This window comes from Atheta coriaria, unplaced genomic scaffold (genome assembly GCF_025399875.1).
Source record: "Atheta coriaria isolate IRGN ID8LTWV9N9 unplaced genomic scaffold, Caltech_Dcor_3.1 hic_scaffold_10_pilon, whole genome shotgun sequence".
In the NCBI taxonomy this organism is placed as follows: domain Eukaryota; kingdom Metazoa; phylum Arthropoda; class Insecta; order Coleoptera; family Staphylinidae; genus Dalotia; species Dalotia coriaria.
The window spans coordinates 502156-512690 of record NW_027045452.1 but is presented as its reverse complement, the minus strand read 5'-3'; the positions used below and the strand labels follow the sequence as shown (position 1 = coordinate 512690).

The window sequence follows — 10535 nt, the reverse complement described above, 5'->3', positions numbered from 1 at the left end:
GGCGCAGCAGTATCCCTAGTTGGCGAATCGCGCGAGAGGGTGCGCGCCCGACTGTCGCCGCCGCCCCCACCTTGCCGGCGCTGGTGGCTGCGGGAGAAGGCGCGCGCCGCCGCCGCCCCGGTCGCGGAGCGCGCGACCGCTCCCATTCCGTCGGTGCGCGTTGGGACGGCTGCATGTCGGAGAAGAGCTGGCGGCCGTCTTGCGATGTCACGGGACTGGGCGGGGCGGGCCGTCGCCCGTCGGGTGTCCTGACAGGACAAGTCGTTGCGCGCGTGCTGTAATGAGTGCCCCGTCGCCGTCGACGAGCGGAGTGACTGCCCGATTCGCCGCTGTTTGCAACAGTAAACGCCGTTCGAATTTTCGCACTTGTGCCCATTGCCAACGGATAAGATGGCTGCCGATGCGGCGCCCGGCGCTCAAGGGTAAGTCATTCCTCCGCTCACCGCCTCCGCCGTTCATCCCGTCGCCGCGCGCCCGGTGCGTTTCTCGTTTCTCGGAAAACGCGCAAGGCTTGTGCGCTGGCGTTTGTCGCATTCGCACAAAACATCATTTTCAAAACATCTGCACTGTGCCATACAACGAGACTCACACAGATAAACGCATACGCATCTTGTACGCATTCGCCCTAATCGCACTTGATGTTATATAAACATTGCTGGTAAAGTTAAAATCATCTATTGAATGCGTGTCCGCATTGTACACACCCCACCAGTGATTTCACGTAACACCTCACACCATCCACCGCTAGCGCACAGCAACACCGCTTCGAAAACATTCGCATTCGAAGCAATTGTCTTATCACAACTAAAGCGATTTTTAGCAAGAAAAATAAGATTGCGATGCGAATTTCGTGCATCGAGCCGAACAACGGGTATTGATTAGCGCGTGTTTACATGTGCCACACGGTTCTTGCTCGTGCTCTCGCGACCGCCCGAAGAGCGCGGCTGTAAATCCTTTTTCGGATGAGGGGCGTGGTGTTAATCTTTGCTCCTGCCGCCCCATATATATCTATGCAGCTATCTTCCGCCTAATTCCGCGCGCCACATTTCATTATGTTGCAGTGTGCACACGGATTATTCATTGTGTGAATATTCAGCTCTACGAGGCGCAAAAACTGTCCGTCTGTTTGTGACTTGTCGCGGACAATGGTACGAGTCGCGAACACTGTCGGCGACACAAAACGGATGATTTATTTTGCAATTTGTGATCTGCTTTACGCTTTTTCCGCCAATTTTATCCCGACGGGCGCGTATTTTACTCCTGATTGACAGCGGGCGCGCGTTTCTTGTTTTGCTACGTGTTACATAAACAACGCTGTAACAGAGAGGTGAGAAGCATTGTTGTTGTTGTTGTTGTGGTGGTGGTGGCGAGAGGTGTAACTTGTAATTTAGACATTTGGGGGGTGGCAAGAGCGTTACACCTACAACATATATAGGTGTTTGCTGCGCTGAAAGTGGTTGTAGGTTAGGGATGGTTACGCCCTTTTTCTAGTACTAGACCTTACACTTTGGCGCGCACTTTGTTCCAATATCTATTGATTTATTTAAACTATTAAATTAATAATAAATTCAATCCTCAAAAAATAATTTAACTATTACATTAGCACTTATATTAATCTAAACTAGTAAATACAATTAAAAGAAATCATATTATCAACAAATAATTATTATATTTGTGTTATCTTATAAATCCCAGTAATTTTTTGCAATTTATTTATATCACTTTATAATACCGATTATAAGTTATCCGGATTTATGTTTGTTTGTTTGTTTGTTGGTTAGTTGTGTTGGTGCGCAATTAACCCGATGTTAATTATGATTTCTCGTTGTTGCTCTCGGGGAATAACAAATTCTTTGCTGTTTTTGGGGGTGCGGTGGGCTATTGATCCGCACAGCACACAACCGCTTGCAGCACACGTACGTGCGGTGGCAAAGTTGGCCGTTCCGTGCCTTCATTCTTCGCGCGGACGCGTATACACACCGAATTGTGCGCGTCCCCCTTCGGGCCGAAGAACAGCTGTTTGCCCGTGTTCGACTAGCCGCCCCCGTGACACTTTATTAAGTATTTACCAGTATTTTCCTTAGTTGCCATCTTTCTTCCCCTGCTTTCTGTAGAGCTTCTAGGTCTAAACTTTATGGTGGAGGCGCCGACCGTATAAAATTTAACATTTTAATTTTTAACTATCAATAAAAAAATGTGCAACAAAAATTAGTTCTTTCGAATGATATTATAGTATTTTATTCTTATTACAACAGTTTTCGGAAATATTTATTATTCATTTATTAGTGTATTATTTTATTCTAGTTGAATTTTAACTTTTGTTAGGTATGCACACGTGTGTAAAAGGTGGGCGTGGTCAATATGCACTTTGACATTTACTTTTGCGCTGCAAAAAGGTTCAAGGATATCAGGAATGCCACATGCCCACGTTCAACATTTAGGAATTCCCAAAATGCATGTTAAGAAAATTTGTGTCGTGAAAATCACGTTCAGCTTTTAACAACCACCTAAAACTAAAAAAAAATCAAGTTACTTAATGTGTTCCTTCGTCTATTAAATACTGTTTAATATTGCGGATAAATGGCGGCGTGCGCTTTGAGCTGTTAAGGGTGCTAGGCGACGTTCCTGCCTGTGAACACACCGCGCATTCGCTAACGAGATAAATTGCAAGTTTCCCGGTCAAATATTGACACATTAAGAAGCAAGTCTCTGCCGTCTCTGAAGCAAATGCACGCTCACGAGTTTGAATTAAACGAGTTTGCTTTTTTCGTATTTTGCGTGGGCGTGTGCAGTCGAATAGCATCATAAATCGATAATAAAACCAATTAAAAATCACTGAAGCTTGGTAATTAATTAATCGGATAAATTGTCCTTCTGTGCGCCGCGCCACGCGCTTAATTTGCATTGATTAGAGTTACAGCTTTCGTGGAAGAACTATGCTGGGCTTGATTAATTGCATGCGGATTTAATAAGCGTGCCGGCGAGCGAAAACTAAACCAAAACCATCCCAAAAAAGTTACGTTATCTTAAAGTTTTTGGGGTTTTGTGAAGCGATCATTAATTAATAACGCGGGGGCGACTTTCGTTTGTTTCACGTGCTTGTCCGCTCGACTGGCCGCCGGTTAAAAACGTGAGAAATCGTCGAAATGTGCGCCGCTCGGACCGGAGAGGAGAACGAGGAGCCTCCTCTGCAGGCACCAGACGGGCACACTCGTACAAACATATCGTATCGATTTACATCGTTGCTCTGCGTTTCTCTGCGTCTCCGCTTTCATCTCTTATCCTTGGGACGTACGACGACGCGGGGCCGCCGCCTGCCGTCGCCGCCGCCCGCTCAACGTGTGCGAAGGCATCTAGCTATTCGCTGTCCTTTCTCTGGATGGCTGGTGCGTGTGCGAGCGTGGGCACGCATGTGTAGGGGGTCTCTTGAGGAGTGTGCGAAAGGAGTGTGCAAAAATGCGATTGGCATTTGGCATCGGAGAGCAGCCTTTCCGGATAAACTACGATGTCCGACAAACTAATCTCGCTACTCAATAAAACTTGTTTGGTGGAACGGGTTTTCTTGCCTTTTGTAGTGCGAGACGATGTATGTTTTCGTTTCGTGTTTTTTTCGGCCTTTTAAATCCGAAGAATCTAGCACTAAACAAAGCCAATCTGAATTTTTATAAATCCAAAATTTGCTTTCTTTTACAGGTGATATAGGAGGTTCGGGCATATCATTCACCTCCCGCCCTTGCTTCCGACTCTGACGATATGGTAAGTGTTAATAAATAACTTTAAGTTACAATTATATAATAATTAATGCAGCTTGGTATTGGTTTTATGCTAAAAAACATTTTTTTCAATAAATATCTGCAAAAGTTTGCAGAATAAAAAGTTTATTATTGAATTCACTGCACAAAGCAAAATGTTGTATGTAATATATCTAGTTTCATCGTCTTGGCCATAATTTATTTCTAAAAGTAATAGAACTTAAAGCTAACCTTACAAATCGCGGCAAATAAAATAAGTAAAAAGAAAAAACAACAAAGCGTCGGCTACGCGACGTCGAAACCTAAATAGGTGTATTCGGCACGTTGCTATGCGCCAAAACCTCGTACGAAATACGAGTTTACCGCATCGCATCCGCCACCAAGGGGGCGGCGCCGCTCCGAAGCGCGCAGGCGAGGTGCGTTATTAATGCGATGCAATCACGGACCAAAAGCGTTTCCCACCCGAAACTTGTACGTCGAACTTGCTATCCTAAGAAATACTTCACGGTGATGATAGTTGTTATCTCGGAACAGATTTTTACATATTTGGGTGAATCGATTAGTCATCAACGATCTCAGCTCATCAAGGAATAATCTACTTTCCGGTCCCAAAATATTGGATACACCTGCACACCCACATCGGAGATGACGACGTTTAACGATTATATTTAGAGCTCTTAAAAAGCACGTCGCGTTTCATCATAATCACAACTGAAGAGGTGACAACTTCGTCGTGTAAAATTTTCATCTACTTGGTAATTGTAGTTAATGTAGATGTCAGTTATGTAGCGCAAAAGGAAAAAGAAGCGAGTAAAAATGACAATATTGATTTCGTGCTTCCGATTGAATTAAAATACAGACGCGACCCGTTTTCTTAATGCTGAAAATTAACTTTGAACGGTCTCGTTGGCGAGTATCTTGTCCGTTCATGTGCTCTAGTTGTACTCGTCGTGTTTTTCATTTTCCTGTCTGTCGCTCGTCCCCCCAATCGTTGCATGTAGTAGCTGTCGTTTATAATCTCGTTGCCGATATTGCATTTTCCGTTTGGAAATTCACAATGCCTGACTTATATACAGGCTGTGCTTGATTCATCACGTATTCCGTTCGTTTCCTCTGGCTTCCAGGAAAGATGCATCAATTGGGAACGTTCGGTGTTGTGGCAACGCCGACAATGGCTTCTTCTCGCTTCCTTTCTCGCAGTCTGCCGTGCGGATTGGTTCCTTTTTGTTGATTTCTGATTGAATGAATTTTAATGACTTTCCACACCCGCCACGTGCATGACCAACAACGGAATGCGTCACAGGCTTTTTCCTCTCAGACTCCATCTAGGCTTCGGTGAAAATTAAAACTTGATTGATAATTTCGAATCGAGCAGCGCGGGTTTGATTAGGGGATTTGGATACGAAACTTTGAGTCGGTTTTCGATTAGGAAATGATTTGTCTGTCGCTGATATGCCATGTGCACGACCACCATCATCATCAGATAAAGGTTATCAGTTTGGCATGGCTGTCAAGGGAACGTAAATTATTTCTTTTACATTTGTGGTTAGTGTTACCCTTATCATTAACCTCAAAATCAACAATACTTTAAATTACGGTTAGATTCTGTTAAATTGTGGTTATGTATGTGTGCATATTTCGTCAGGTTGCATAGAGCGTGTGCTAGGTAATGCGAGTTAATTGTATCGCGCTGAGTTTCGAGTATCAAGTGCGAACGTGAATTACAATTACGATTCCGCACGAGGAGAAACACACGAGCCAAGTATACTCGCATTGTCAAATTGTATTTCGATAATGCAACGCCTGCCTTTGCTCGAAATACAACGCATAATCAACTTAGTTTTCAATTGTTTGCATTCGGTCGACAAGTCTACAACAGCGCCTTGCTTAGTTTCACTTAGACTTAGATGAAGTCTTTGTCTGGCGATGATTGAGTTTTGAAAATGTTGATGGATGTGCTGTTGAAATTAATTAAAATCTGTTTTTTTCAAATTTATTTGCCACACCCACTTTGAGAAATGGTTAAAAATCTTGTTTAAATGATAATCGTTATTCATTTATGATTCTGTTTGGGATGTTGACCCTGAGTGCGGGAGTTTTATTCCACGTTGTCAATGTTTCCCCTCGGCGTTGAGAGCGCGCCGCTGTTGTTGTCCTCGTGTGTTAATGCATGATTAGTGGGTCGAGAGAGCGTATCCTTTGTCTAGTGTGCGCTCGCCGCGACGCCGGCGCCCGAGACGCGATGCGCCACGCCCGCTTCTCGCAGGATCGCACGGCGGCGGCGGCGGCGGCAGCACCTTTTTGCCGCAATAGATAGTTAACCAGATTCGACCTAGAAACATTACGCCGCTTCTAAATCATTAATATTTATGGAATTTAACGAATTGAAGCGAAAAATCACCACGGGTAGAATCAGCCATTTTTGTGTTCACTTGTTTTACTTGCGTATTTGCTTTCACTCAAAAAGAACTCGTCGAGGTCTAAAGAGTTTTCAAAATTTTACACAAACACAAGTACCGCATTAGAAGCACTTCTATCTTTTCTTTACCTTTCTTACAATATTTTTCTTGTCTCTAGAGTTTGTTTTGTTTCCCATGAGGTGTAATAGAAGTAAATTGTTTTTTTATAGCTTAGTTTCTCAGAATTCTCTGGATAGTACCTAGAATAATATCTACACCAGGAATTTCACTATAAATTTAGGTACAGAGAGGATGAACTTTAAAAAATTGCCAATTGGAATTTAAAGCAAAATTAATTGGCAAGCGGGGCAAACATTTGAAATATTTCAAGTTTCTCAATTAAGCTCGTTTTTGCGTCACATCTGATAGCAACTTTTTGTTGCGCCTCTCGAAAGAGTTGCGTTTTTTAGCAGTCTAGTCGGGCAGACCAAATGGGTGGCGGCGTAGCGAGCCGCCACCGAAACAAGGCGAGACGAGACACACCATCGATCGAGGGCGGCCTGCAAAAATAGCCCATTCGTGGGGGGCGGGCTCTTCTCTCGTTTTTGATTGCATGGCAAATGAAATAACGTTTAACATACCCACCGCACACTCAATGCACTCAATTGCCACCAGTTTAATTTAAACTAAAAACTTTAGTTCAGGAAGCGTGAATGATTTTTAATTATTCAAGTTTTTTTTTGTTTCTTTACCAAGTATATGTTTTCTGGTTATATTTTGAACACATGGCTTATGCGTTATATGAACGATGCATTATTCAAGTGGCGTTTTGTTTCGGGGGTTATCGCTTCTTATTTTTCATGATGCGGACGCGGGACTCCGATAAGTAGCGTCAACGCCAACACACACTCGACGATGCACGGCGAGGCGATCTTCGCCGTTTCATATTGCGCCACTGCCACGACCACCGCCTCCGTCGGGTGTGGTATTACCGTCAGTATAACGTTCGAATTATGCGACAAATCACCGCGGCTTACAATCACCCGCTTCGCTCTAATAGCTTAGATTCGTTCCCTCCGCTGCGCTCTGTTTGTGTAACCCTGTTCGCCGGGCGTCCAAAAAGGGGGGCGTTGCCCCCAGCACACAGGATCGTCGATAAGCTCAACATATACTGATAAAACCTATCTACTGCTGGTTGCTGGATTTCCAGATAAAATATGAAATATGTGTATGAAAGTCCTGAATTTTAAGTTTAAATTTCGCATTCAAATCGACTGTGCTTGTGCTGTAGGGATCATGTCTAAATCGATCGCATTCATCACGCGCACAGTTTGCTTAAACCATTGGAGGGCACGAGGTCACTACGGGAAGAAAATGATACTCCATCGCACTATCTGGCCCATCTTGGTGTCTAAATTAAGCGAGTTTAATTTTCCACGCTTGTATTTGCGGATAACGTGTGAAAATCGCATTTTGAAAAGTTGGATGAGATATCCTCGGCGGCAGAGGTAGAGGTGGGTTAAGGGGTCGGCTGCATTGTTCGCACTTTTAAAATCCATATAGGAAAAGGTTCTCGGCGCGCTCGCCTTTCATCAGACGAAGCTATTGTGCATTGTGCTGAGGGGCTAACTGCCTGCCTCTGCCTGCCTGCGATGGCATCGGCGGTTAAGAGTATAAGCGTTTGCCGCCTCCGGTGTAGTGGACGGGGGAGGAGTGGCGCGCGCGCTCCCTCGTGCTGCGGCTGCGTTTTTAGTTCACGAATGATATAACTATAACTACCCGAAAGCGAGATACCACACACACACACAGAAATAATTCCATGGATTTTGATTTCAGATCGTAATCTGTAATAAAATGATTCCCGTTAGGGAATAACAACCGTTGCTAATTAGCGCGGTTTTACCTTGCGGAATAAAATAATTGTGAGCGCATTATTTCGATTTGGTTTCGAAAAATCATTACTTACGCGTATCGCGTCTAGAGTTGATGCAGCAGAAAGTAAGCTCCGCAAAGTTGTGTAAGCTTCCCAAGCACGCAAAGTTGCTCGTTGCGGCACGATGTGGAAGAGAGGTGTGGCACTTGAACGCGCTCGTGTAGTGTCGACGCACGGCGGGAGATGGCGCCGGCTGCGTCTTGCGCTCAGGATAGCGAGGCGTCGAGGACGAAAGGATTACGCGACCGCATGCGCCACCTAACGGCCGCACGCTTGGACCATCCGCGATCGCCCCGAAAGGCCCGAAATATCTTACAACGCATATTGATCTCCATCCGAGCTGCTCTTTTCGACCGCCACAAGATCTGCGCACGTTTAATTATTTACTGTTTTATCGCTATTTGAATAAATATATTCATAGTCGTTACGCAGCATGTATGCCTTGTGGGGATCTCATTCATGCGAAACTTTGATGCATCAAAGTTTCGAAATTGAGGCTGAGGTTTAGCCCAAACCAGAAAACCGAGACCCAAGGAAGTTAGAACTTGCTGCCCGCATTTGAGGACTGTGAATGCCGAGCGGAAGTTAGAGTTTACATGCCAATACTAAATCTGACTTTGTGACATGTTGTCTACTCATACAAACTTGAGTTCTTTTCATGACTCGATTGTAATTAAATTTTAAAAATTTGAAGCTGCTTTTTGTAGAATTCTTGCATGTTAATCACAAACGTCGTTTTCATTGTCTGCGAATTTTTCTCGTCCGTTATGTCGGGCGTGAAAAAGAAATGAATTGTTGCGTTGCATTCGAGCGTAAATACATTGTTCTCGTTAGGAAAAGTATTTTCGCTGAGGTTTTGCATTCATCTGCATAGAAATACAAATTTACACTTGGTTAGTAAGATCTAATAATTTTTAAAACATTATTTATTTATTTTCAGGACACAGTATGGCCCCAGCACACCGGCACACCTCAGGGAGAAGTCTTGTTCTGTCGATCCTCTGCCTACAAGCCATATGTCTTCAAGTCACCAGTGGTAAGCGTCGAAAACACACAATACCTAATTATAATTTTTACGCAAATTTTTGTGGTTTAATATGTTTACGGTTTTGTACGCCGCGTTTGGGGTACAATTTAATTAACCCCTAAGCGCAGACTATTTTCGGCATTCGCTTATGCCATTTTGGTTGTTTAATGACATTCTACATCGTTTTATGTCGCTGAAAGCGTCGCGCTGAGCGATTTATTGCTTAAATCGCTTTTTTACGCTAGTATTTTGCGATACTGATTTGAAGCACATGTTGTATTGTGTTCAATCTAGTGTGTAAAGTCGGTGATATGCGGAGCATGAATGCAATTAGCGCGTTTGTCGAGAATAGAATGCGCGGCCATTATCGTGACCAAACAAAACAGCAAATAATTTAACTGATTTTATTTTGCCTTTAACGTATCGTTTTATTCTATAACGCGTGAAACGACGTTTAACTTTACTTTACCTCGTTATTCTTTTATTGGTCTTTTAATGTAGTTTTTTACGTGGCGAAAATGTTTGTTAATCTTTTTATCATGCTTATCATTCTTCTGGTGGTAGCGATGATAAGTTATGCCCGTGTTAGCTTGTCCGGAATGTTGTAAAGTCAAGGGAGTGAACGCCGGCTGAAATTCCTGAATGTACCAGCTACCAGCTACGGATAGCTAGGATAGCGAGGAGCTCGAAGTGTTATCTGTCTTTTAACGAGATGCTTACGATGCAATATAGGCGTATATCGATTTTCTACGTCTACGGTATGACATTAAATATACGGTATTCGTAGTAGTCGTTATTTTTACGTTTGCCAACATTTGATAACACAAAAAATAATTATCAATATAATATTTTCTCTGTAACAAAATAGCTTATCTTCTAGGGTTCATAAAATTTTGTTTATTAAGTTTTGTCTGTAATAATTCTCTTTTTTTAAATATATTGTTTCATTAATAAATCTTGGCTTAAATAAGGATTTCGTTCTTCTTAAAATGTTTTTTGGTAATATTGAAATTCATGTCAATGCTGAAAAAAATGTTATATAATTCTCGGAAAAGTATATTAGTTACAAAGAAACGCATCAAAACAACATTAAAGTAGAGCTGACAAAACGGAAAATTTGATGCTTATTCGTGAAAACAAACTTCAATCATAACAAAATAAATATGGCATCTCTTTCCATATGACTAGGCGTGATGAGTTGTTCAGTCTGTTATTAAAATAATAACCTTCCACGTTATTAAATAATAAAGTTGTGGTTTATAATTATTGCCAAAAAGTTTTATTAAAAAAATATGTAGTTTTGGTGGTTTTCATTTTCAGTCATCAATTCATTTACAATCGACAATGATAAAAGGACTGGCTGATTTGAATTGTTGAGGTTTTTACTTAATGAAATTCCATAATTTACAAGTTTTTAAGGATTT

At 42.6% G+C, this 10535-nt stretch overlaps 1 protein-coding gene across 6 annotated transcripts in view; it reads left to right on the top strand.

The window, feature by feature from the left end:
• Positions 1 to 159: 159 nt before the first annotated feature.
• Positions 160 to 10535, top strand: part of LOC135800649 (bone morphogenetic protein 1) — a 29503-nt gene continuing 19127 nt past the window's right edge. For all 6 annotated transcript variants that reach the window (XM_065313924.1, XM_065313923.1, XM_065313922.1 and 3 more), the window contains exons 1-3: positions 160 to 422; positions 3694 to 3756; positions 9025 to 9120. In XM_065313924.1, coding sequence (XP_065169996.1) covers positions 9033 to 9120 — 88 coding nt within the window. In that variant the 5' untranslated portion in view covers positions 160 to 422; positions 3694 to 3756; positions 9025 to 9032. The remainder of the gene's footprint in view (positions 423 to 3693; positions 3757 to 9024; positions 9121 to 10535) is intronic.